Raw genomic sequence first — 27986 nt, forward strand, 5'->3', positions numbered from 1 at the left:
GCTCCGGGCTCCGGGCCTCCCAGCCGGGGAGTCTGCGCCTGCGCCCGCCGGCCGCTGCCCGCTCTCCCGGCGCGGCCGTGGTCCCGGCTGCAGCGCGCCGCCTGGGTGTCTGGGCGCTCCATGGGCAGCAGCGAGGGCCGCGATGACCGATTTCGGCGAGGAGCAGCGCAACGAGCTGGAGGCTCTGGAGTCCATCTACCCCGACTCTTTTACAGGTGACTTCGGCGGCCGCGTGCCCGCAGCCGCCCTGGGATGGGGTGGGATGGGCCGGAGCCGCCGCCCTCGGCCTCGCGGGCCACGATGGAGGTGGGGACAGCGGGGCCACTCTCTCCTCAGGTTCTTCTCCCCAAGGGTCCAGGCACTTGCGAGCGACTCCGCGGCTGTTGCTCCGCTTATTGCCTGGAATCTAAAAGCCCGGGCGAGGCGGGCGAGGCCCCGGAGAGCGCCAGGCCTGGAGTGGAGTCGCGGGCACTTTAGTTTCCGTGTAACTTACGGCCACCGGAGGTAGAGTGAAATAACACGAAAACATACTCCACGTGGGAGTCAGCTTTCCAGGCCGCAGAGGGGTCAGTTTGCGCATTTTCGCCTCTCTTCGGGTAGGAGCTGTTTTTCCTGCGCCGGTGTTTTACGGCCGAGGGGATTCGGAGTGGTTGTTTGCCCGGAGTCTGTTTGAGAGGAGCTTTGTTCCCGAGGCTTGTCGTTTCCCTTTTGCTTCTTTTTTCAGATTTTTCTGGCATCTGCAGCATGCCCAGTGAGCGGGGTGGCGCGAAGGGCAGTGCCGCCCTGGGTTCGCAGGTGTTCGCCGTCCAGCCGGGACTTCTCCCGCAGCCAGCGAGGCGAAGGCGGGGCCGGCTGTGGGTCGGCCGGCGAGTTAGCGGCAGGACCGGCGCGGCGCGTTAGTCTCGCCTGGAGCGCCCTCAGACGTGTGGGATGTGGGATCCAGCTCCAGCTGGGAAGGGGGGGAGCAGAAGATTGCTTGGCAGGTAGGGCTAAGGTAAAATACTGAGACATTCATCACGCGAAGGAAGACAGCTCTTCTGTAGTACGCAGTGCTTCAGGTGGTCCTTAAAATGCAGCGAGGTAGCCGTGTCGATACGGCTTCTCCCACATGACACTCAGTTCTTGAGGAGGGATCAAGTGAAGCCGATAGGAGCCAGGAGAACCGAGACTTGTGGGATTCCTGTTCCCCGTACCTTCCTCTGAGGGTCGTGCGTCGTTGACTGCCAGAGTTCAGGCATATATATTGTTGTCACTCATAAACTCCAGCCCCTCTCCCCCTTTCATTGTTTAGTGTCGTTTGCTTTAGCTCCTCCTTTGACCACTGCTTGCAACGGTAGCAAATTTTGTTCTGCTTTGCCAACAGGCAGATGTCTCTCAGCTACCCCTGTGTAGCTCCAGTCCTGTTCATGTTCTCTCTCACCAGCAGTACAGCTGTGCTGTGAGGATGGTAAGGGGATGAGTGAAGAGGGGTTTGAGAGTGTCATTAACTGGGTGAGTGTGTATGGAGTCTGGCTCCCTTCTCTATCCTTGCTTATATGTCAATGTCTAAATAAAATAGAATACAGGGTCAGTTGCTCCATATATTCTTAATCGTGATACATGGTCATTCCTAGTACCTTGGAAATGTAACAAGTATGAACACTGTAGGCAGAGTTAAGGCATAAGATGTGCTGTTTTAATTTCTTTGGACATAAGGTATCCTTCCTTAAATACTGTGCATATAAGCATTTATAAAAGTGATACATTTTTTAATCCTACAACAATCTGGTGGTTCTTTCGTATTGTGCTAGGCCCTGATATAGTTCAGTGTATGTAGTTCTTGTCTCAGGTAATAGTGCTTGAAGATTCTGAGTCAGGGCAATAGAAGACAATTTATGACTATTTGATACATGCAAGTATTCTGCAGTATCAGCTGAGCCCATCAGTTTCTAATTCCTATCAGCAATCCTACAAGCTTTGCAATACGTAAATTAAATTGAGATGTCTTGATTTATAGTTTTTTAAGAACTCTGCCTGACTCCTTAATCATATTCTTTATGGAACCTCTCAGGGAAATGGCAGACAACTTTGGAATAAAATATTTCCATGTTTAATCTTTTGAAATCTTCAGGGTTTTCGGGTTTACTGTTTTATAGCCTTCTTCTGTGTTGATGATTTTGTACTTTCATCCTTTTGTACCAGGTTTAAGAAAGAGAAATTGCTTGTCAGTTTGTCAAGGAACACAAATTGGTAGTTTTCTAACTACATTTTGAATCACACTTAATATTAGATTTGATAAATGCTCAATGCTGTTGATGAAGGAGGTAGATACGCTTTTGCTTTTTGTTTGTTTTTTGTTGAGCAGCACATCATGACCCCCTTTTGGATGCTGAAGAGGCACAATTTGGCCAGCCTGTAGTCCTAGCTATATAGACCTAACTTAACCTCAGAATTGGAGAATTAGTTGCTTAACTATTTGCAAAGAACTTTTGGTCCAATGTTGCATTTGTTGTAAATTCTAACAAATCATAGAGTTTCTTCTTTTTGCTTGTTCCGTAGCTTGGCTGTACATTGATCCAATCCTTATAATAGCAAGTCTCCCAAAATATAAACAGACTTTCCTGATAACACATTCTCCCTCAATAGTGCTTTACTTGGCAAGGTCCTGCTAAAGGAGCAGGATTTGGTTATTTCCATTTCTGTATCAAAATCTCTGGCTGTGGGGAGTTTTGTTGAAACATACTGGTTGGCTTCAGGCTAACCAAAAGGCAAGTTCCCTTGATTCTGTTTGGTCTTACAAAGAGGGGTTCATAATCCTGTATTTGCTGTGTCAGAACCTCAGAGTAGCAGTCATGAGCCTTTAACATTTATAATTGCATCTTACAGATGGGGCAAAAGTCAACTTGCAAAAGTAGTTTTTCTAAGACAGGCACTTCCTAAGAAGCAAATGGACTATTTTAATATGGGCTGTCTGGTTCTTTGTTAAAACCTTAATGTCATTTGTGTGTCCCTTTAGTGTACCATTAGCTGCTCTACCTCCATTATTTCTGCTCTTGACAAAATCCTTAATTCTGTCCATCTATCCCTATATCACCTAACACTTCTCCCCCTCCTCTGGCTCATTCCACTATGCCCAACAACCTTACTCTTTCTCAACAGTATCTGATCCACTTGCAGTGGTGGAAGTCTGGTATCTTTAAGGCAGCTAATCTTTTCTCTGCTTACCTCAACAGTAATGCATTAGAACTGGGATTATTCCTTCATCAGAATACAGGAATCATTCATCTTTGCAAGTCCAATTAAGTAACTTTCCCATCCCCATTTTAGTCACCTCCAAGCTTTGGAATATTATTATTTTCCACGGTTTTTTAAATACATTTTTAAAAAAAATTAGGTTCAGCTGTGACAGAAAACCTCAAATAACAGTGGTTTTTTTAAAGGTAAAAGTTTATTGCTCTTGCACATAAAAAATAGTAGTGTAGCTCTTGTTTAAAAATTCCTCAGGGACTCAGGCTTCTTAGTTCTCTGTCACCCCCAAGATGTAATCTCACCCTCATGGTTGAGATGGCAACATTCCTTTTCCAGGCCATAGGATAGTTAAAGGGGGAAAAAAGTAAAAGACAGCAGTTTCTTAAGGAAATTTCCTGGAAACTGTCAAAGGACTTACTGCTTTCATCTCATTAGTTGGAACATAGTCATTTGGTGAGACCTAAGTAAGGGAGCTGAGAAATGTAGTTTTATTCAGGGTGGTCAGTGTGCTCAATTAAAAATGGTATGACTGGCCCTAGCTGGGTAGCTCAGTTGGTTAGAACACATCCTGACATACCAAGGTTGTGGATTCAGTCCCTGGTCAGGGCTCTACAAGAAGCAACCAATGATTGCATAAATAAGTGGAACAACAGATCAATGTTTTCTCCCCCCTTCCCCTTCCTCTCTCTCTCTCCCTAAAATCACTCAATCAATAAAATTTTTTAATGGTATGACTGGAAGAAGTGGAGAGTGGCTTTGGGGGGATATTAGCAATATTCTCCAATAGTCTTTTTTTGTTGTTCCTGGGTCACAAATTTTTCTATGTAATGTGTGCTTGGTGTAGTGGGTATTATTAGCTCTGTGTCCTTAGACAAATCATATAACCTCTCCAATCCTCAGTTTCCGTATCTGTTTAATGAAGGATGTAAATGGAAATACTTTATAACTGTTAAATTAATGTGAGATACTCTTTACTGGAAAGTTACCATATTAGTTTCTGATTCTTCTAATATGGCTTCACAGTTCCTTGTCTTTATCAACAAACAGTTTTGATTTCCATTTTCTTTAACTGATGGGGGCATAGTCACACCTTGGAAATGCCACTTCAAACATCTGGCCTCTGAAATTCCTCTTTCTGTCCATAAACTTTGTAGCTCATAGTTCTTGCATTCCTGTGCTTTCAATGAACATGCCTTTCGTCATGATTTCTTATGGATTAATGGTTTATCAACTTCTTTCTTGTTCATCTGGCCTCCTTATTCTGTCTGACCCTGAAGGTCTGGCAGTTAAAGATGTTCTTGCTACCTTCCCCATGTCCTCATTTACCAGATACTGACCACATGCGATTGTTAGAAGCCCAGCATACTGGGAAAAGACATTGGATAACTTACTTACAACAACACAGTGTGATGACTTTCCTGGAGGCATGTATGGGGTGCAGCTGGAGCATAGGGAGAGGAGAGGGTCTGAGTTGTTTTGGAGAACTGAGGGGTGATGCGGCGTTAACACATGAATGAGCACAGAGAAGGAGCACAGCATTACTCTGAGGGAGCGAAATGTGTTCAGTGGGCAAGTGGGTTGGTATTGCTAGAACGTAAAGTGAGAAGTGGGAATTGCAGAAAATGAGACCTGCCAAGTAAGCAGGGGCCAGATCACAAAACCTTGTTAGGAATTTAGACGTGATCTTACAGGCCAAGGGTTCATTGCCCATTTTCTCCCCACCTAGCTGCACAAACACGTGCACATTGTAGACACATTGGAGGTGCATGTAGGCACTGCCGTGTCAGACCTGAATCTCGATAGTTGGAGTGGTTTACAAATAAACTAGTCTTTTCTTGAGCTTGTTTTTACCTCTCATGGCTGCTGCTTTTCTTTTAATCTCTGGCACTTTTTCCATCTCTTGGGTTTCCCCCAAGTTTAGGATTCCTTACAAAGCTGGTGTTGGTTCTTATTTCTCTCTCCATTTTTTCTGTAGTAGTCTCATCAAGTCTAATGGCTTTAGCTATCACCTCTCTGTGAACATTCCCAAATAAATTCAAGCCTAATTCTCTTTTGCTCCATTTGCTCGTTTCTGATGGCACGTTCAGCACTTCCAGCGGAAACTGCCCCGTCCTTACTGTACCACATTTGATTTTTCTTTTGTAGTTCTTATTTTTGTTAGTGGCCCCACTGTCCTCTGCCTGCAAATTCACAGTGTCACTCATCATGTTCCCTGCTATTCCCATCGGTTCCCACCCAGTTCATAACCTCATTATCTTTGCTGGGACAGTTTCATTAGCTATCCAGTTTCATCCTGCCGTTAGCTGCGTTTCCCCTCATTTTATGCCCTGTTGCTAGGTTTATCTTCCTATGTTTAGAAATACAATCCTGACCATGTTACGGTGGCTAAAAACAAAAACCTATTACTGGCCACAACTAAACTTTCAGCTATATTTCCAGCTAGTTTTCCTCTCTCACACATATTTCCATCGAATGAAATAATTTTTTATTCCCTATTTATTCCTTAAGTTTCCCCACATTGTACCCCTGCTGCTGTGTTACTCTCCTACATTCCTTTCTTCACCTCTGCTCACCAACATGCCTTAATTCACAGCCTAGCTGAAATGATTTCCCTGGAATTTCTCAGCTGGAAAAAAAATTTTTTTTAATGAAACTCCATAGTTTACTACCTGTATAACCTTGGGAAAATTATTTAAAGCTCTTTTATCTCAGTTCCCACATCTATAAAATTGGGATGATACAATATTTTATTGATTCTAAGACATATTTTTACATTTTAATATCTATCCAATGTGCATTTGTCTTATAATCGATTACATACCGCAGTTTAATTGCAGCTTTTTTTTTCTTAGTGGTACATAAAGTAGGGTACATCTCATACTTGATAGTCTTAAGTTTGGTGCAGTATGGTAACAGTATAAAATCATGATCTTGGTATGAGAATTAACAGATCTTTATGTAAATGCATAGCACAGCACAGGCACAAAGCAATGCTCAATAATGTTAGCTGTTATTGGCTGTAGGTGATTCCCTAACTTACAGCCTCATGAAGTCCTAGAAAATGGTAGTAAGTTGGAATGTCATTGGGTTGAACCTTTGTTTCTGTCCTTGCAATATTTATATTTCATGACGTATAAATGCTGAAGTTGGTCATGAAAAGAAATAGTGAAATACATCAAATATATTTTACACACATTTGTTTGTTTAAAAAAAAAGGGCCAATCATAAAAGCTTTATTATAATTTCCGCTTAGGGACTTTTTCAGCATGGACTGGCCTGCCCGACGCCTTTTAAAATGTGATTCTTTTATCTTTCCGACAAAAACCTTTCAAGAATCATAAATGTTCATCATTGTTTTAAGTACTTTTAAACTTCAATTAAAATGCAGGCATTTGTCTTGAAACTTTTATTGAGAAAGAATATTTATGAAGGCCTCAGAAGTTATGGAGTAAGGAAAGCTGAGTAGTTTCCATAGTGACTTCTTCAGAGATCCCCATGCTCTTTCCTTTCAGAAAGAGGCTGCTGACCTGATACCACCCTTGACAGGGCAGGGGCCAGTGCTTTCCAGGCCTAGAGTGAGGCACAGGCTTTTCTCATCGACTCAGCATCTTCAAGGGTTGCTTGAATTTTCCGTGTTTATTCTTCTAATGGTTCTGAATGCAAGTTTTCTTTGTTTTTGTCTTTTTCTTTCATTCCATTAGTTTAGCTCTTTCATTGAGCCAAAGTTTATTGAGTTTCTAGATAGTGCCAGGCACTGATCTAGGCGCACTCATAGTTTTTATAGTATTGTTGTGGGGGGAATAGGTAGACATCAGGGTGTAAAATGGTATATAAAGCTTTCTTATTTATGTGAATGTTGATTTACGTGTCTTGTCTTTTAAAAACAAAATTTATTGAATTTATTTGGGTGACATTGGTTAATAAAGTTACGTAGGTTTCAGCTGACTTGTCTTGCTTAATAAATTGTAAGCAATTTGATGTTTGGATTTATGGACAGTTTTATAATTCCATGAAAGATGATAGAGGCTCAGTAATTTGTCAAAAGAATAAAGTTTGGTTCTAGAGATGCTGTGGGAGAAAGAGCTAGCTAGCAGACACAAACTCAAACAAATTAATATTTACTGTTTGTCATGGAGATTCTGAATTGTATTTCAGAATATATAGGTATAAAATTAGTGATAATACTGAATATTTATCAGTGAGTAGTTTCTAATAAGAAACAAACTTTTTTGTCATTCCATTTGGGAATTTTTTAGAATATAATTTTCTATATGTAGGTGGAAATTTTGAATTAAAGGTAAATTACTTAATTATTTTAATTGATTTGATAAAACACCAGGAGGGTACCTACTATAGGTATTTCTTTCCAGATTAAAGACAACCCAAGATTTAAATAGAAATTTGATGGATGTGTTTTATCACTTGAATGTTCTATTTAGTCTGTATTTGCGTAAATGGAAATTCAGGTGTAGGGATCAGTTTCCTGGACTGGGTAGTGATATTTGGCTAATGAGGAAAGCATCTTAATAACTTAATCTCTGTCTGTATTTTCTTGCAGTATTATCAGAAAATCCTCCCAGCTTCACCATTACTGTGACATCTGAGGCTGGAGAAAATGATGAAAGTAAGTCTCATAAAAAATACCTGTGGTTTTTCTAAGCCTCTCAGGCATTTTACTCATTCAACAGCAATTCTGTGCTGGGCATTGCAGGTGTAGAGATGCTAAGGTGCTGTTAAGGATCTAGTGTGAGTGTTGTGTGTTTCTAGTTGATATACTATGTAAACATGACTTCTAGAGAAATAGAAAGTCAACATGATATATTCTGACACAATGAACTTAATTTTTAAAAGTGAAACAGAAACATTAACAATACAGCAGATGGAGAAAAGGTAAGAGATTCTTTTGGCCAAAACAAGACTGGATGCATACCTATTTCAGTGATTGTGTGGTATTAGTCAGGATAAATACCTATTTGCATGTTTTTCTCTCTGTCTTTAGAATGGGTATTCTACTGTTATTTAAATATATATGTATAAAGCCAGGTAAAACCTCTATTATACAACTATAAAACTATGACAGATATACAAATTAAATAAGGCAGTTATAAAACTAATAAATTAAAATTAAATAAATTAATTTAAACTTGGCAGATGTTGGGGGAGCGGCAATATCTGAAGTTCATTTCTACCTTTAGTCTAGTTCAATTAATATTATAATTTGAGCCCTGGCTGTATAGCTCAGTTGGTTAGAGTGTCACCCTGATACACCAAGGTTGCAGATTTGATCTCTGGTCAGGGCACATACAAGAAGTAACAGATGAATGCATAAATAAGTGAAACAGCAAATGGATGTTTCTCTCTCTCTCTCCCCATCTGTCTCTCTTTCCCTCCCTCATTTCCTCTCCCTTTCTCTAAAAATCAGTAAAAAAAAAATATTGTAATTTGATAAAAACATAATGTAAGTTGATATTAACCCCAAGGATTTTTTTCCTGTTAACTAAAATTTAGCCATGTAACACCAATTTTAGTGTTAATACTTGCTAAATCTGTTTTATACAGTTGAAAATGAGGTTAGCATAGAGATAATACTGAAATCTGAATTAAAGGATGTTGGATACAGTTATTTACATATAGTATATTTATATATGGGTAATATTTTTATTTATATGTATAAAATCTCATACACAACATGGACAGTTTTTATATTTTGTTTAAAATTGTAAGAATACTTTTATACTTTAAATATACCAAAATGGTAATAGTGATCCCTTCCTGGTGATGGGATTATTATTGATTTTATTTTTACTTTAGTGTATTACTAACTTTTTTATGGTGAATAAATGTCTATTATATCACATAGTAGAATCAATAAATTTTAAAAAACCAGAACGCTTTTTAGCAATAAAAATAGAAAGGTTAATAAAATGAATTTTTAAATGCTCAAAAACAGTGTAATCTTTTTATATCCATTGACTTATAACATTCTTTATTGACATCATACACAAAAATTAAAACAAAATATTTTAAAGTGTTGTGTCTGTGTCATTTCCCCCCCCCCCATGGAGAGTGATTTAGATTTGAGTTAAACTCATCCAAATCATGTTTTGATAATTGAAGTGTAAGTTATAAGAAAGGCAAACTCTAGACAAAGGATTTTTGTGGCTAATAGGTTTTGACAGAAAATATTTTGTACATCTGTTTAGTTGCAGTTTGGTGGAATTGACACATTATAAATTAATTACTGATTCAACAAAAATGTTGATGTCTCTGTACTTTACATTTTAGGGCGTTCATAGCAAACTCTTATCTTGTGTCTTTAGCTGTCCAGACTACCCTCAAGTTTACATACAGTGAGAAATATCCAGATGAAGCCCCCCTTTATGAAATATTCTCGCAGGAAAATCTAGAAGATAATGATGTCTCAAGTATTTTAAAATTATTAGCATTACAGGTAAGGAATAACAGGTTTTGTAATGGCATTATTTTTTTTGTCCTTAAGTATTATACATCAGTTGCAAGAGTTAAATATGTATAATTAATACATTGAAAAAGCAGAATTCATTGTGTGTGTGTGTGTGTGTGCGCGCGCGCATATATATATATATATAATTTGTTTTCCATTCTACCTTTAAACTTTGGGTAAGAGAAGTTGTCCCTATACCTGTCTGAAACACAGTCAGCCCCATGACTTTCAGGTATAAAATGTGTGATAGGTATAAGCATAGCTTCAATTAGGTTCTCAGAATATCGAGTCCCATGTGCAGTTAAAAATTCCAACTGAAAAGAAAATTTCCAACCCCTCTGACCTGTTGCAGGCTACTTGCCTACAATCTGGGAAGAGGACTGGTGGTTGATTTTGTTTTTTCTTATGTTTTCTTCTCCCTAAACTTACAGACAGCAACAAGGGTTTATGACATCTCCAAGAGGGGAGGTTATATGGAAGAAAAAATGGGTATTAGAAGTTCTTATTTGGCTAGTTCTCTGATGGGATAGGCTACCTACAGTCTGGACTTGGCAGGTATTTAAAGCTGTCTCTTACTTGGGTAGAGAGTTTTCATGTGTTCTTCAGAGTAGCGAGTGGGTGGGACAAGCAAAATCTTTACCATCTTAAAATCAGAAAGTCCTAGCTTTGTTTGTTTGTTCTATGAAGAATTAACAGAAAACATGTCTCCACCTTAAATGTAACTTGTATATTTCAAGGACTACTGGTATTCTTAATGCTGATATTTTTAAAATATCTGGAGCTATTAGCAAATGAAAAGAGAAAGAAGATATATCAAACATGAATTTATGCTGATCCTGAATCCTGTTCTCTGTTACCCAGTATGAAATTACACTAATTATAGTGCCATTTGGCATAACATGCTTCATTTAAAACATTGCAGAGAACCTGGGACAGTATGCTATATTCAGTCAGTCATGTATTAATGTAAGTTATTTTGATCTAAGTGATTTATTTTCTTGCATTTTATATTTTATTCATACTCAACTCCTTCCTTTAAAAAAATTTCTTTCTAATACTTATCTGAGATCAGATGTATTGAGGGAATATTTGCACTTTTCCTCTAAAAATAGTTGAATTAATATTGAATTATCAAAATAGTAAATTCATATTACAAAATACTCATGAAAAATACAGAAAAACATGAAAAAGAAAATAGAAATTATTGTTAATCTCACCAACCAGATATAACTGCCTATTAACATTTTGGTGTGATACAGTTCAGACTTCTTCTTATACTTATATTCATAGTCCCTCTCCCACCCCAAGGTAGATCATTCTATACATAATGTTTTATAACATCCTTTTTTTCACATTACAGTGTGTGGCATCTTTCCGTTTTAATAAGCATATATATGAATCATTATTTTTGATAACTGCATAGGATTTCACTGTATGTGTAATTACACATAATTTTTGAAACATCTTAAAATTCTTATTTTTGCCTGCTTTATAATATATAATTCTTTGAATATTTTTATATGTCACTATTTGCACATCCTTAGAGCATTGTCTCCTTTGAATTCCTAGAACCTGGCACATAGTAGACACTCAGATTTATTTTTTTTAATTAAAGAATGAATTATGATGAGTGTACTTGTCCAGAGTCTTCCAGAAGTAAGATTACTGGATTAAAGAGTACGCATATTTAATTTTATACACACTGCCAAGTTGACCGTCAAAATGGTTGTGCCAAGTTATGATTTCACTATAGCAACTGAGGGTGTCTGCCCACATTTACTAACCTAGGTATTTTCATTGAGAACGAAACAAATGATGACAAAGTAAAAATAATATAAAATCATAATTTGAAATTCTTTAATAAATAGTGATGTGGAAGTCTTTACCTATGACTTCTGGTTGTCTAGTTTCATTCTTATGAATAGTTTCATTCTATATGAATGATTCTTTTTTTGCTTTTCTGTTGGAATATTAACTTTTTGAAAAGAGATCCTATTGGTATTTGTTCTTGAAATGTATCAAGTGTTAAGTGAGATAACTAAGACAGACACCATCAACACCATCTTCTCTGTCATAGATTTTATACTCTGATGTGGAGTATGGACTGGCAAACCAGATGTCATTATTCTTTGTGAAAAGTGCTCTGATGGGTGAGGTACAGGAGTGAACGAATGGACATAGATTTGAGGCACCTTCCTAGAGGAAGCTGAGACCCGAAGAAAGAGTTTGCCAGGCAGTAAAGAGAGCAGAAGAGTTTCAGGGTAGAGGAACGAGCTTGCCTTTAAGGGTCATGGGAGGGAGAGAAAAGAGATCATTATTTCCTTCCAGAGCTTTCAGTCTTACTAAATTACTTAAGCTTAGACTTTGAGGTTTATGGTTACATGTGATGGAATTTAAAAGGTTAATTCCCAGAGGGTCTTCTAAACTGCTTAAAAAGTACGGTCTTGCTCCTGATTGGTTTGGAAAGCTATTGAGAAGTTTTTAAGCAGGAGACTGACTAAATGAGTTTTGTGTGTGTATTGAATGGTCAGAGAAGTTGATGTCAGGTTTTAAGAAGACCACTTGGGTATTTCTTGTGATATTCCAAGCTAAAGATGATGGTGTCTGATGAGAGTATTGACAGAGAACAGTAGGCAAATTTAAATGGCATATACAAATAGGTAAGAGATGGTGCTAGAGTTTAAGATGGGGTGGTAGTGTTCAGGTTGGATAGATGGTGGTGCAATTCTCTGAGATGGAGAACTTAGAAATAGGTTTTGTGGAGAAGATGATAGTTTCCGTGTTGAGATGCCTTTGTGACGTCCAAGTCACTGTCCAGTGGTCAGTTTTCATATGGGTTGGCACTCAGGAGAGAAGTTTGTTTAGAGTCAGATTGAGGATGATTAGCATGAAAACACACAGAGAAGCTTCATTGCAGAGGATTGCAGGAGCTGGCTTGAAGCTTAGTACTCACGGAGGGCCCAGGGGATGAAATACTATTCAGACCCTTCTGAGGCCAGCCCTGTCAAAGGAATGCTTGGAAATCTCTTTAGCTTCTAGGACAGAGATTCTGGCTTGTAAATTTTGGATTGTTTTTGGTCTTGTTTATCCACAGAAATAAGATAGGAAACCTATCTTATAAACAAGATATCTTATTTTATTTTACTATGCCTTCAAATGACCAACTTCCAGGTAGCTTTTGAACTAAAGCCCTTTCGTGAGTCAGAGATGCCTTTTTTTTTTTTTTTAAATATATCTTTATTGATTTCAGAGAGAGGAAGGGAGAGGGAGAGACAGAAACAGAAACATCAATGATGAGAGAGTCATCATTGATCGGCCGCCTCCTGCATGCAAGCCCGCAACCTGGGCATGTGCCCTGACCAGGAATCGAACCACAATCTCCTGGATCATAGGTCGATGCCCAACTGCTGAGCCACGCCCAGCCAGGCCAGAGATGTTTTTATATTTGGTTTTGAACCATTTCAAATCAAAAGAAAAAAGGTAGATAAAAATAAATCACAGAACTACCTACAATATTTGTTATTTTATTATATTAGAAAATTGCTCTGGCCTCACAGTTCAGTTCATTGTCACAGCTCTTAAAATATCCAAAAGGAACTAAATTAATGACAACATGCTTGAGAACTGATGCTACTAGCTTCTGTAGGAAAGGTTTTCTGAATTCTACCTACATTTATGATTATTAAACAGAATTTACTGAAATGTCTATTTTAGGTTGGATATGAAAAATTACATGACTTATTAAAATTATGTTTAATTTTTAAATAATCATTTATCCAAGTGTCTCAACTGATATATAACTGAGTAATTATATTATGAATGTACAGAATTTAGTTATTATGCTGAAACACTTTTTTTATTGCTTAGTTTTTATTTGAGAAGTATGCTTCTCACTATAACCTCTTTGTTGTTGTTGTTGTTGTTGTTAAATAGGCAGAAGAAAACCTTGGTATGGTGATGATCTTTACTTTAGTGACAGCTGTGCAGGAAAAATTAAATGAAATAGTGGATCAAATAAAAACTAGAAGAGAAGAAGAAAAGAAACAAAAAGAAAAAGAAGCAGAAGAAGCCGAAAAGGTACATTAAAAGCCATGTTTTCCTTCACTATTCTCTAAATCTGGTATTTTTTGTTTTGAGTTTGGGATTTTTTGTTAATTTTTTTGGAAATCACAAAAATAAATGAAAGTAAAGCTTTTATAAGTAAAATCTTGGAAGTCCCTCATTTAGTTGGTGGCATAACATAAGTAATGATTAATAGTCAGTAAAGTTTAGTAAAGCTCATGCAGGTAAGATCAAGAAATATAAATTATTTCACTTATGGTATAGAGTTTAAAATGAATAAAGCCCCCACCAGAGTAACTTACATACAGTCATGCACTGCTTAATACGGATATACATTTTGAGAAATGCATTGTCAGGTGATTTCTTCATTGTGTGAACATAGACTGCACTTCTATGAACCTAGACGGTATAGCTACTGCATACCTAGGCTATATGGTACAGCCTATTGCTCCTAGGTACAAACCTGTATAGCATGTCACTGTACTGAACATTGTAGGCAGTTATAACACATTTGTGTATACAATAGTTAAGTATTTGTATATCTAAACATAGAAAAAGTTCAATAAAAATGTGGTATAAAAGATAAAAAATGGTACACCTGTACAGGGCACTTACCATTAATAGAGCTTGCAGGACTGGAAGTTGCTCTGGGTGAGTCAGTGAGTGAGTGGCAAGTGAATATGAAGACCTAGGACATTACCATACATGCTTTAGATTTTATAAACACTGAGCACACAGGCTGCACTAAATTTATAAAACAGCATGAGATTATATCAAGCACAGGAGAAAGTGCTGCAATCAAGAGACTTGGTAAACAAGATGTATGAGGCTGCTGCTGGTGTAACATGACATACTGTTTTACAGCAAGCTTTTTTTATATAAGTAGAGTACATTCTAAAATGACGATAAAAAGTATAGTATAGTAAATACATAAACCAGTAACAGTTTTTATTATTATCAAGTAGTATGTACTGTATGTAATTGTATGTGCTATATTTTTATACAACTAGTAGCACAATAGGTTTGTTTACATCAGCATCACCACACACACATAATGCATTGCCCTATGATATTCGGACAGCTACGAGGTCACTAGGCAAGAGGAACTTTTCTACTTCGTTATCTTATATAGGACCACTGTCATATAGGGGGTCCATTGTTTACTGAAACATCGTTATGTGGCACAGGACTGTATTTACTAAAATAAAGAAAACAAAATTCTGAAATGAAGTAAAAAGATAAGCTATGATGCTAGTGTTCTAAATTGATATGTATTCAAAACATTACTGCTAACAGCAACAACTTTCTTCTGAATAGTGACTAGCAATGGGGATACGTTGCATATTATCTTTGTTTTTTGTAATAAAAATTATAAATGGACTTGTCCAGAATAAATTGCCAAAACCAATGAGAGTAGCCAGTGCAGGCAGATACCAGATTAAATACTTCAAAACTTGAAACAGGTTTTCTGTTTTTCTCCTGTAAGTGGCTATATTCTTTTGTCTAGAACATGGGTGGGGAGCCTTTTTTCTGCCAAGGGTCATTTGGATATTTGTAACATCATTCGCAGGCCATACAAAATTATCAACTTAAAAATTAGCTATGAAAAATGCTCCTAGATTCATTGAATTTCAAGTCCCGCCTGCAGTTGCCTTGGCAGGACCAGACCAAATGACTTCTCAGGCCAGACGTTCCCCACCCCTGGTCCAGGAAATCATTAAGCCTTATTTTTTAAACTGTTGTCTCAATTATCCGGTGACATATCTTTTCTATTTTCCAAGCAATTATTTCATGGCACTCCTGTTACAATTGAGAATTTCTTAAGTTGGAAAGCCAAGTTTGATGCAGAACTCTTGGAAATTAAAAAGAAACGAATGAAAGAAGAAGAACAAGCAGGAAAAAATAAATTAAGTGGTATGCCTTGCTTCTGTTTCCGGTTCCCCAAGTTACTTCTGATACAACAAGGGGATCATTTGGACAGGTTTCTATAAGAAATTCTTTTTTATCCTCACCAGAGGATATATTTACTGATTTTAGAGATAGAGAGAGAGAGAGAGAAAGAGAGAGAAAGAAACATCAACATGAGAGAGAAACATAGATCAGTTGCCTCTTGCACATGCCCCGACTGGGGATCGAACCCACAACGTGGGTATGTGCCCTATAACGGAATCGAACCTGCAACCTTTTGGTACATGGACGATGCTCCAACCAACTGAGCCACCTGACTAGGGCTATGAGAAGATATACTTAGGCATCTATGGGACAAAAAGAGAAAGCATTCACTCTACATGATGATGTATCTTCACACAAAATTATAATTAATATTTATGGATTATCTTTTATCTAAATATTGCTTTGGATAGATCTTGAGATACAGCTACCATGACTTCTAGGATTATAAACCTTAAAAGTGATAGAGTCAAACCCATTTGTTTTTCTAGGACTCTGAGGCAGACTAGGTTATCAGTTGTCCCATTTTAATGCAAATACGTTTCATACGTCTCTTAGCTGAGTCCATAGATGTATTGAAATTCACAGAAAACAGATTTTCAGACTTGTTTTCTTGGGTTATTACACTTTTTAAAGGGTTATAGAGAAGATGGAGAAAACTACGCCATTCAAATTAAACCTATTTATTTCTTTTAGGGAAACAGCTATTTGAAACAGATCATAATCTTGACACATCTGATATCCAGTTCTTGGAGGAGGGTAAGATACTCCCAGAATTCCACATGTACATATTGTACTGTTTTTAATATCAAACCAGAGTGATAACAATATAGTAAATCTCTCCTCCCAAGGGTTTAAAGAAATACATTTTGAAAAACAAATTCTAATGTTTGATAAATTTATATGTTAAACTATATTAGTGTATTCAAGTTTTCTAATAACTGAAGCAAAATCGAAGATAGCAATAGATAAACGTTTATGATCACATTAGCCTCTAACAACTTATAAACGAGGCCACTGATTTAGGTGACCTGTTTTCCTCAAGTTTCTAGCATCATAAATGTATGGAAACTATTCCATGGTTTATAGTGAAGCTTTATAAAAACCTCAAACCTGGAGCTCCTCTTGCCCTTTAACCAAAAATCTTATATTTCATACCGCTCTTACTGTCTTTAGAGCATCTGGTCCCTTACGCTTTCCTGCTTCTCCTTTTTATGCTAATTCTCACCCTCTTTCAGTCTTCCGTCTGTGCATTATCCATCCATCCACAGGTATTTATTGTACCCCACCTATGGCCAGTGACCATCCTGGCTGCTGAGGATACAGCAGAAAATAGCATAGAAAAATTCCGTGCCTTCACGGAGCTTCTGGCTGATGTGTGTTTCTTAAACTCTGCTCCGTGCGCCACACCTCTGATGGCACCTTGCACTTCGTTAGCCTTCTGTCATGCCCATCTGGGGATCCGCTGGCATCTGGCCTTTCAACCTTGGTCCTGGACTTTCTGCTGCAGAAGGTTAGGCAGCAGTGTTGACGTGGCTCACTGTTAAGCCATGCTTCTCAACCTGAGCGCTGTGCCCTTTTCACGTTTTTAAGTGTATTTCCCATTGTAAAATACATTTTGTTATATTCTTGCTGCAAGATTTTTATAGTCTCAAAACAATCAGCAAGGTTGTCCTCATCTATCCCTTTCTCATTTTAAGGGCTCGTTTTACCTCCTATTTTGTTGAGAAATTCTAGATCCAAAAAGCTTTGTCTCTTTCTCCTTTGTACTTTAGAAGTCTTACTGTTTTACTATCTTCATGCATTCTTGACTTCTTTCCCTGTCTAATAGATCAAATATCTCCTCACATCCAATAACTTACCAAAGATTGTGGATTCTGCTGCTAAAATGTCTTCTCAGCTATTTTCTCCTGATATTGCAGGTTTTATCATTTTCACCTGGCCTTTTGTGGTAGCCTCTTAAATTATATCCCTGCAGCAGTCTCGTCCTCTTTCTAGTGACCTTACAAATCCTATTGTCACTGTCTCTGAGGTGTTATTTCTAAAACCACATGACATTTGTCTCCTTAAAATCTTTTGGTTCTCTTCTGCTCAGAGGAAAGTTTGGCCTAAGCAATTCTTCAGTCTTTCTTCATCTGTTGTGTCCAGATAGTTTTCCTCAAGAATCTTATGTCCTAGATAGAAGTATTCAGTGTCTCCACTTGTCTGTCTGCCTTGACATATACTTCTGCCTAGAATTGCTTCATTCTGGCCTCTTTTCTTCTTGGTGGATCCAAATGTATCAGGAAGATGTTTCAGAGGTCCTCTGCTCTGTGAAACCTTCACTACCTCTGTCAGACAGAGTCAGTCATGTTTTGGCTTGGACTTAGCAAATTGTATTTGATTACTGACCTCATATGCAAGATTTATTTTATTGAGTTGAACATCAGTGGGTTAGGGCCCGAGGGGGAAGGAAGGTGAACAATTTGGGGCATAAGAGTACTGTTATATCCTGCCTTTATATACTTCAGACAGACTGAAGAGTGAAGATATTTAATGAAAGCCTGGGTATTGTTTCCTATATGGCTTAGACAGTGGGCATCTTGGAAAGGCATGCCATTGCTTACAAGGCGAACTGGGTGACAGTGAAGATGAAGTTAAATCTATCACCTAAATAACAAGTACAGCTGAGCTTTAATGATATGCATATCTGCCAGGATTAGAAGAGATAAGCTCCTGGTATGAGACCCTTCGTCAGTGATCATGAACTTTGTATAACCAGGACATATCATTGTCTTCAACTTGTCACATGCCACAGCATAAATCGTTCATTCTAGAAAGGCTTTTTTTATAACTGGATTTTTTAGACTGTGAACTAGAAGCATGAAGTTGTTCCTAAAATGTGTGAGTCTGCTGACCATTGCAGACCACTGTTGGTGTGATTTGCTGCAGCAGTTTAAGTTTCATCACCTCCCACGCATGTGGAGAAGTTTCTGTCTGTATCTTTCATGCCTAAGTATAAGAGTGAAGGTGAAATCTTCTGTCTTTGGCAGCTGGAAACAGTGTGGAGGTGGATGAGTCTTTGTTCCAGGAGATGGATGACTTGGAGCTGGAGGATGAGGCTGACGATCCAGACTATAATCCTGCTGACCCAGAGAGCGACTCAACCGACTGATGGACGTCCGTCTGCAGAGGCTTGACCGCCACAGCATCTGTGGCTGTGCTGAGAGGGTGCTGACTTTCCTTTCTTTTTTTCTAAGAAAAAATAATTTTCAGGAGAATATTCTTCTGAAGGCTTTCATCAATGAGCTTAATAAACTGACCTTAAAATTTCAAATATACAATGTTGAGTTGCTCTTATTGGTGGGAAGAAGGTCACATTTAAAGTCACTTAGTGCTGGAGAGACCGGCCATCCCTGCAGACTCGGAGAGACGCTGGGCTCTGGTGTGGGCTCACGTGTGAGGAGCTGGAACAACTCAGAGTTTCTGTGCTGGAGGCAGTGGTGGCTTTGGATTCCGAGTGTTGTCATTTATATAAAATACTAGAAGACTGAGGTGAAAAGAGCGTTCAACCTCTGAATTCTAGCCTTTGGACATGATAAATTGAAGTCTTAACAAAACCAGAAGCCCATATTGTAGTCAGGAATAAAATGGACTTTAGCCCTGTCGTAGTTGAATCAGAACCATTTGTGGACTTATTAAAGTGTGTACTTCTAGGCCCTTCTCAGTTTAGGTTAATAAACCCAGAGCCTCAATCTGAATCTTAAAACAGTGACATCTCATGCCAGTGACTTGGTGGTTGTGATGCACACTCCTGATTAGGAAGCACTGTCCTACGGTTGTGAAGTCTATGTTGCGATGCCCCCTACATTTCTAAACCCGGATGAAGGGGTCTGAATCCTTGGGGTTGTACTCTGTCTACAAGAGAACCGCATTCCACATCCATGCCTATGTGAGGCTTTCGGAATTATTGGAATGATTGAGTCGGGGATTCCAGGTGGGAGAACCAGGCTTCAGGCAAGTCATCCAGTCACTGCAGATTTGGAGGATTCAATCTTCACCTCATGAGAAATCCCTGTGCTATTGCGAATAGCTGCCTCCGTTCACAAGTGCATATATTCCACATGCCCAAAAACAGCCATATCGATCCCACGTTTATATTTGGAGTCAGCTCTTATGGTTAAAATCCAATCATTTGACACAAAGCTATCACTGAGGAATGTAATACTGTTCACCAGCTAATGCAGGAAACAAAGACAAGCTGGTTGGTCCTAATGATACTTTCAAGTGCTTTCATCCAGATTAAATATTAACTTTACTGTTGGCTTTGTATTCTGCGAATTAACCAAAGGTTCTCAAACTGGAGCATATATCTTACCCAGGGTAAGGAAATGCCTCATTCCCCTCAGCCTAGTCCCTGGTAATTCCAAAAGGCATCAGGGTTCCCTGGCCTCCATCCCTAGATCATCAGGTAGAAAGGCCTGGAGGTGGAACCCTGTGGAACTCTGTCACATAAGGGAGTCTTCTTCCCACAAATGAAAGTGCTCAGAGGACAAGCAAAATGAAGCCGTATTGTTGCCAACCTCAAGCAGACAGTTAAACCAAAGCAATTAAGGACCCGAAAACATGAGCATGGGTGGGCTACTGCCACGTAACCCAAGATGTTAAAAAATAAGCTATTGGTTTTGACCATACCAGTCCAAACATATTGAAATGGTATATAATCATTAAAATAAATCACCTCCAAAGTTGATGCTATTTTTAATAGATTGATTCTTGTGGAACTTAGACTATTTTGAAAATATGGGTTAGAACCTTTTTCATCTGTACTTGTAAGATACTTTTTTTTAAAAACGTCCTTATTTTAGTTTGGATGTATCTTCTGACATTTAAATTTTGTTTTTAAACTATCAGACAGCTCCATTTCCATCTAAAGGCCCTAAAGACATTAGGATCTGTTACTGATAGTGTTTTAAAAGGCAAATATTGATGCTAATGCCCTTGAACATGACATTGAAGGAAGGCGTTAGGCACATTCTCAAAGGTAGGCATTTGATGTCTCTCTCCTCACTGTTATGAACTAATCTTACAGGATTCTGTTTAAGATAGAACTGTCTTTCTATTTTTACATGGGGTGGTTGTGATTTCTGTTTCTGATATTGGTGCTCCATTGATGATGAACCAGCACACGTTGATCCTGCCCCAGGGAGCTTGAGCACAAGGGGAAAAAGTGAAGATTTAATATTTGATACTTAATATTTTAGTTCACTACTGGAAATTAACACATTGCTTAGTATGAAAATATAGATGGTTCTGGTCAAAAAGGGTGAGAATTGGAATCATAGGCTCTTCTAACTGGGAGCTTGAAAAACATTCACTTAAGCTCTGATCCTCAATTTCCTCTAAGGTGGGGATTATAATACTTTCTTAATATGCAAAATTTATTTTAAAAGGAAAGTTAAGAAACACATTCAAAACTGGTCAGTTACCAGCAAAGTTCTCCCCAGGGCTTTGTCTGCAAATCTCAGCTTTCCCACGTCACCATATCCACCTGCCTGCCCTACACAATCAGATTATGGTGAAGTACACTGCTGTGGACTAATGTCTGTGTGTCCCCGAAATCCATGTGTTGAAACCCTAACACCCAAGGTGGTGACACCAGGCAGTGGGTCCTTGGGAGGTGATGAGAAAGGTTAGCGCCCTAGTCAGAGAGGCCCTGGCAAGCTCACCTGCCCCTCTGCCCTGTGAGGCTACAGTGAGAAGACAGCCAAGGAGCAGGTTCTCATCAGACGTGAGGCCGCTGGTATCACAGTCTTGGATTTCCCAGCCTTCAGAACTGTGGGAAATGAGTGTCTTGTTGATAAGCTACCCAACCCAGGGATGCTAGGCCAGGGATACTAGGCATCTTCTGGTGTGAGATCAGTTCCGCCACATGAAAAACTGTTCTGAATCCTGCATACATTTCTGGTGTTCTGTTGAACATTCATGGCTGTCAAAAAAGCCATCTAACCACTTTAGCAAACAAAGAGTATTGTGGAAAAAGAGAGAGAAAAAGAGGTGGGGGTATGCTGAGGTGCAGGACTGTTTTTCTAGAGTATAAGAAGTTCTAGCCGGGCTGGGCAGGGCGTGACTCAGAGGTTGACCATCAACCAGGGTCCAGGAGACGGAGGTTTGATTCCCAGTCAGGGCACATGCCTGTGTTGCAGGCTTGACCCCCAGCAGGGGGCGCACAGGAGGCAGCCAATGAATGACTCTCATCATTCATATTTCTCTCTCTCCCTCTCCCTCTCCCTTGCTCTCTCTGAAATCAATAAAAATATACTTTTACAAAAACTTCTATTAAGCTTCTCTAAAGAGGTGAAGTGCTAAGAGAATCGGAGAAGAAGAGGCCTGCGCTAGGGGTAGGGAGGCTCCTGAGTAGGAAGATCCTGAGACAGGAGGGAAGGAAGACCCGTGTCACCAGCAGTAGCTGCCAGTTTCCTGGGACAGACACCTGGGTGGGGTGGCCCGGTGGATGGGAGGCGTCCTCGTGGAGGCCTGCACAGCTCAGAACACAGGACTTGGCCAGACTAGAAGAGCCTCCCTCCACCATATGTGGACACTAAGCTTCTTCCCTGTCACTTGCCCTTTGGGGAAGGAGAAATAGGGAAGATCTGTCCAAAAGGGCGAAACTGCCCTGACAGGAAGTTTTAATCATCTTTCAATTTACTCAAGTCACTGTCTAACGCTGAAACAGACATGTGATCTTTAATCTGTAGGCTTAAATTTTCTTATAGTGGGAAGGAAGATTTGAGAACAAGACAAGATTGGTTATAGAAAATAGTAAATACCCACCCCCCCCAAAAAAAACAAAACGGCTGAGTCAGAGAGTGTAACCCTTTTATGGGATTGCTGGAGAATTAAGACAATATAATTAACACCTTGGCTTGTATCTGAATCAGTGCTGGGAGGCAGCTTCTAGGGAAGAAATCATTTAGCTAATGGATGAGCAAAGGGAATACTCTATGAGAGATGCCTGTGAATATGGCAATCACGCAGGTCCTGCAGCGATACTTGGAGAATATTAAGTGATAGTTATATCCAAAAGATCGTGTTGGAACAAGCTGAGTGTCTTTTCTTTTTATTGTTCCATATTTTTTATGTTGAAAAAAACAAGCAAAAGTAAGCACATGCCCAAGCTTGTGTTGCGGTTGTGAATGGGAGAATGAGATGTGCGTGAATTTTATTCTGAATTACCATGTGATACAAATACATTTTTCCCACTTAATGAGAATTTTTTGTTCATATAGAGTTAGTCCCTTTTGCTAAAGACAGAGTGTGTTTCCCAGACTGCTTATTTCTGTCCAGAAAAGCAGGCACCTCTAGTTGTTCCTTAGAACCTGGCCTTATGGTCCCTGCCAACTTTTCCTGCATCCCTGCTTTTTCCAAGTAATAATTGTGTCACATCCCCTGTGACTCCTCCCGCCTGGCTGAGTGGGAACGGTGGGGATTGTAAAAAAGACAGGAGAGACAGAAAGTGGGATCAGGAGGTTCACCGCATGCTGACGGCATACAGGCGACACTAAACAGGCTTTGCAGCTTCATTTTATACAACCCTTGGTTATCTCTAAATCATTCTTAGCACAGGATGTCACTGTTCTCCAGCCTGGCCACAGCCACAGTTCCCCCAGGTTGCCCCCAGGCCAGGGCAAACCTGTTTGCTCCATCTTGGTCTGCACCGCTCAGTGCTTCCTGATCCCCAGGGAGGAGGCTTAGCCTTTGGCGGAGCCTCTGGGACTCTAAGGGCTTTGCCAGCTTACAGCCTGCTCCCCACATAATTGTGCTGCATTTGAACTTCACCTCAGTCCCCTGGAAGACAAAATTCCAGAGAGAAGAGATTGCTTATTTTCAAGTTCTCAATTACCCCCATAGAAAAGAGAGAAACTGAGAGTGACATCAGCATCGTGGTGATGTAAGTTGTTCTTCCTACTCCCCTCTTCATTGATTTATAGCTGATTGGGCATCATAAGCAAACAAGTGTCTTTGCACAGCACACCCGGACACCCAAGACATTCATCTACCTGTGCATCTGAAAGTGGGCGGATTGGATCTTGGAGGAGACTGTGTCTGGAACCAGGGGAGTCTGGTGGCAGTGGGGACAGGCGGCAGCAGCAGTGGCTGTTCTAGCAGAGGAGCTGGGAAGTAAAACAGTGAAGTGAAAGTCTGTGCAGCTGCTCAGGCCGCAGCTGGAGGCACCTGCTGCTCTTCATCAGGACCTGGATTTCTGTGTGTGTGTGTGTGTGTGTGTGTGTGTGTCTGTGTGTGTGTCTGTGTGTGTGTGTGTCTGTGTGTCTGTGTGTGTGTGTGTCTGTGTCTGTGTGTCTGTGTGTCTGTGTGTGTGTGTCTGTGTGTGTGTCTGTGTGTGTGTCTGTGTGTCTGTGTGTGTGTCTGTGTGTGTCTGTGTGTCTGTGTGTGTCTGTGTGTGTGTCTGTGTGTGTCTGTGTGTGTGTCTCTGTGTGTGTGTCTGTGTGTGTCTGTGTGTGTCTGTGTGTGTGTCTGTGTGTGTCTGTGTGTGTGTGTCTGTGTGTGTTTTGGGGAGAAGGGGAACTCCATGACTAGGGGAAGGGAGAGGACAGGAAAGAAACTAGACATATCCCCACAAATTTATATTCCAGGGAAGTGATAAAAAGGCTATGCATTCCGTTTGTTTTCAGGCTGCAGCTAACCTGCTGTCTTAAGAATGAGTAAATAAAACCATGTGTTACTGTTCCTCACCTAGCTTCTTTTTACAGCTTAAGAGAAGGCTATTGGGGGGAGGAGGGAATCCCCAGTGCCAGCCTCCAAAATCCACAGGTGTCCGCAACAAAACTACAAAGCCTGCCCTAGTAGGTTTGGCTTAATGGTTAGAGCCTCGGCCTGGGACAGAAGGGTCTCGGATTCAATTCCGGTCAAGGGCACTACCTGGGTCACAGGCTCCATCCCCGCCCCAGTTGGGGCCAATGTGGGAGGCAACCAATGGATGTTTCTCTCTCCCTCCCTCTGTCTCTCTTTCTCTCTCCCTTCTCCCTCCTCCCTCCCTCCCTCGCTCTGTCTCTCCCTCTCTGTCTCTCCCTCTCTCCCCCCCCTTCCACTCTCTCTGAAAAGCAATGGAAAAAATACTCTTGGACGACCATAAAACAAACAAAACAAATACTACAAGGTCCTGTTTGGAGAGAGAGAAATAATGCTGAATGGATGCAGAGAGAAAACTTTGGGAAGCAACACTCCCTCAGCCCCCTCTCCTCCCCACACTCCCCCTTCTCAGGAGGAGCAGCCCTGCTGCCTTGACCCGGGAAAGAAGTCTCGCCATCCCCCTGCCCCCAAGTCTTTGTTCTGATTTCACTCCCCCTCCTTATAAAAACTTCTGCCTGCACTTGTGGGGAGCTGGCTGTAAACTCCGCCAAAGGCTAAGCCTCCTCCCTGGGGATCAGGAAGCACTGAGCGGTGCAGACCAAGATGGGAGCAAACAGGTTTGCCCTGGCCTGGGGGCAACCTGGGGGAACTGTGGCTGTGGCCAGGCTGAATATCCTGTGCTAAGACTGATTTAGAGATAACCAAGCGTTGTATAAAATAAAGCTGCAAAGCCTGTTTAGTGTCGCCTGTATGCCAGCAGCATGCGGTGAACCTCCTGATCCCACTTTCTGTCTCCCTGTCTTTTTTACAATCCCCTACCATTCCTACTCAGCCCAGCAGGAAGCAGTCACCTGGGGCATGACATACACTGAGATCTTAAGATGGGTTTTTGAGGGCTGGGAAAAGTCCCCCATCTTCTTGTGGTGCTGGTACCCGAATAAGCCTCTTTCCTTTAACCAGCACCTGTCTCACAAATTCGGTTTTTGGTGTGGCAGGCAGCAGAATCCGGATTTTCAATTACAATTTTTGGCAACAACACTGGGACTGTGTGGACCCTGGTAAGGCCTGGAGAGCCTGGGCTGAGGGTCCCAGCTACTGGTGGCAGGCTGACCCCATGACAGGGACTACAGAGATTTCTTTATTTCAGGGACTCTCCCTGATCTCCCCCTCAAGGCATTAGCTGCCTGAAATGCTTAGCTGGTGAGAGGAAACAGGTCTCTGGGGAGTCTATGAACTCCAAGTCTGACTGGGTAGGTCAAACTGGGGTGCACACCAGGGGTCCTCTAGCACTGCCCTCTGGTCTTCTTAACCATCTGGGACTCAGCACCGGGTCATCTGTGGTACCGGTTTGGCAGGGGATAACACTATGACTTTAACCCCAGTTCCTCTGTGGGAGGGCATGTTTGCCTGAGAGCTTGGTCTGTCTGCTCTGAGTGCTCTCTCAGAGCCCTCATCTGTCTGAAATGAAAGGGGTTACAATCATTCTTTGTTTTGTTCTCTTTGGGGGACTTGCTTTGATCATCCCTGTTTTGTAATTCATTTATTTTGACCTTGTCTTTCCTTGGATTTTTTTTTTTCTTCTTTTGAAACAAGTGACTTAGTCTTGGTTCCATCAGGGTCCATTAGGTCGTATTTTAACTAACTGGCCAATTTAAGTCAATGACTAATCAGAATTGTTTTGCCAGAGGTCTAGTAAATGGGATAAGATTTCTTATGTGCAAGATTTCATGTTGTTACATGATAAAAATTCTACTCTGAAAGAATCTAAATTGATGGTTCAAACAGGGGGAAAAGGTCTCACCCCACCCCTGCCCCTAACAGTGAAACTCAAAAGGAAAAATGTGAGGCATTTTTAAATCCAAGCCACAGGGCCTGATATTTCCCCAGCCAGTTCTCCAGCTTTCTAAAAGTGGCCAAGGACACTAGAACATTAGACAGCTCACTTTTAATCATATGAAAGGACTGCAATAATCACCAAGGATCCAAATGGGAGATGTAAGTTTAATTGATGTCTTTTAGAAATCATTAACATAAAACATAATTTTGTTTTGCCTGGATTTGCAGGAATAAATTCATGTTATTTATTTCTGTTACAAAATTTGCCCAGAAAATGACAGTTAATAGTTGACTTTAAAAATTTCATGAAGTTTTAAAGAAGTAGCTAATAAATATAAGGAAATAATGAAGGATTTTTGGTAAAACTTTTCAGTAATTATACATACCTAAACATAGATTTCCAAAGTCTTTGGTGACTTAGAACTTTGGAATTTTGCTGGATTAAATAGTAAAAATTATTAAACATCTGAATATTTGAACTAATAGGATACTGAAATATTAATTGATCTGTTTTCCTATTTTTGGCTTCTTATTGCAGAGAAGCTAGACGGTGGATTTGGATCTGTAAATGACTATATCTTGTACTTGATTTGAAGTATGTCTCTTGAAGATAGAAGTATGAAAGAACCTATTTCTAGGAGTTATGAAATGTGTTCATAAAACTGTCAATCTAAAGAAAGTTAATTGCTTACTTTTAATTGTCACTAAAGAAAATTAAGGTCTAAGAGTTATGAATTCCAATTAAGTTGGAAAGAAATTTCATGGGTTTGCTAATAGAAGATATAAAGTACAAACATACTTGTTGAAAAAAAATAAATTGTCCTAAAACTGGTTATTTCTGAATGGGTAAGAAGGTTTATGAAGAAAAATCTTGGAAAACAATATAGATAAGTTGAATAATGAACTTAGTTAGATAAATAAATCTATATATCCAAAGTGAACTAATGGAGAATTTGTTTGGTTCTTTCCTAGTCTATTAAAAGGAAAAAAAAGGTAAGAGTTTTTTCTGTATCTGCCTAGAAAGCAAAGGTTCTATGAATTATTAAAATAGTTATACATTATGTTGCAGTAATCAGGTTCTTTATTACTAAGAACTAAAGTTTTGCTAGCCTCTGTTTGTGTTTAATACCTTTTGTTGTCACTTTGGGTCAATAAATAATTTAATATTATTTCATAATGATATATGATCTTTCGGTCAAATATGTTGATAACCTTCCCAGGGTTTTTCCCACAAACCTCAAAGTCTAGTACAGAGTGAGCAGCTAGTAAACATTTTGTTCCTTGTGGGTACTGTGGGTGGAATGATGGGCTCAACAAGATGAGTGAAAAGCTTCCTGTAGATTTGTTTACTGTCTCCTTTGTTAAATCTGTAGATTATAGCATATTATCACCCTTTTTTCTGAATACCTCAGCAATACCTCTGTCAATTCACTTTTTCTGCCCCAAAGACAATCTGCCTTATTGTCATCTCTCTTTCATCCAGATAACAGCAGACTTAACATCCATCACTTGCAGGTCATGGACCCTCCAGACTTGGCATACAGAAGTAGAAACCCTGCCATTTTCAACAATGTGAGTGAACTTGGTGGGGGGTGGG

At 39.9% G+C, this 27986-nt stretch overlaps 1 protein-coding gene across 2 annotated transcripts; it reads left to right on the forward strand.

Moving 5' to 3' along the window:
• Positions 1–37: 37 nt before the first annotated feature.
• On the forward strand, positions 38–27384 carry RWDD1 (RWD domain containing 1). 2 transcript variants are annotated; one of them, XM_016198701.2, is made up of 7 exons: positions 38–215; positions 7787–7852; positions 9549–9679; positions 13625–13768; positions 15535–15667; positions 16400–16462; positions 18736–19451. In XM_016198701.2, exons 1-7 carry the CDS (start codon positions 143–145, stop codon positions 18855–18857), a joined length of 732 nt encoding a protein of 243 aa, XP_016054187.1. In that variant the 5' UTR covers positions 38–142; the 3' UTR covers positions 18858–19451. The 2 variants fall into 2 exon arrangements, with proteins under 2 accessions (XP_016054187.1, XP_087673702.1); XM_087817576.1 differs by lacking the exon at positions 18736–19451 and adding an exon at positions 27362–27384 and having other exon boundaries at positions 39–215.
• The last annotated feature ends 602 nt before the right edge of the window (positions 27385–27986 follow it).

This window comes from Miniopterus natalensis, chromosome 5 (assembly GCF_054644295.1).
Source record: "Miniopterus natalensis isolate mMinNat1 chromosome 5, mMinNat1.hap1, whole genome shotgun sequence".
NCBI classification, from domain to species: domain Eukaryota; kingdom Metazoa; phylum Chordata; class Mammalia; order Chiroptera; family Miniopteridae; genus Miniopterus; species Miniopterus natalensis.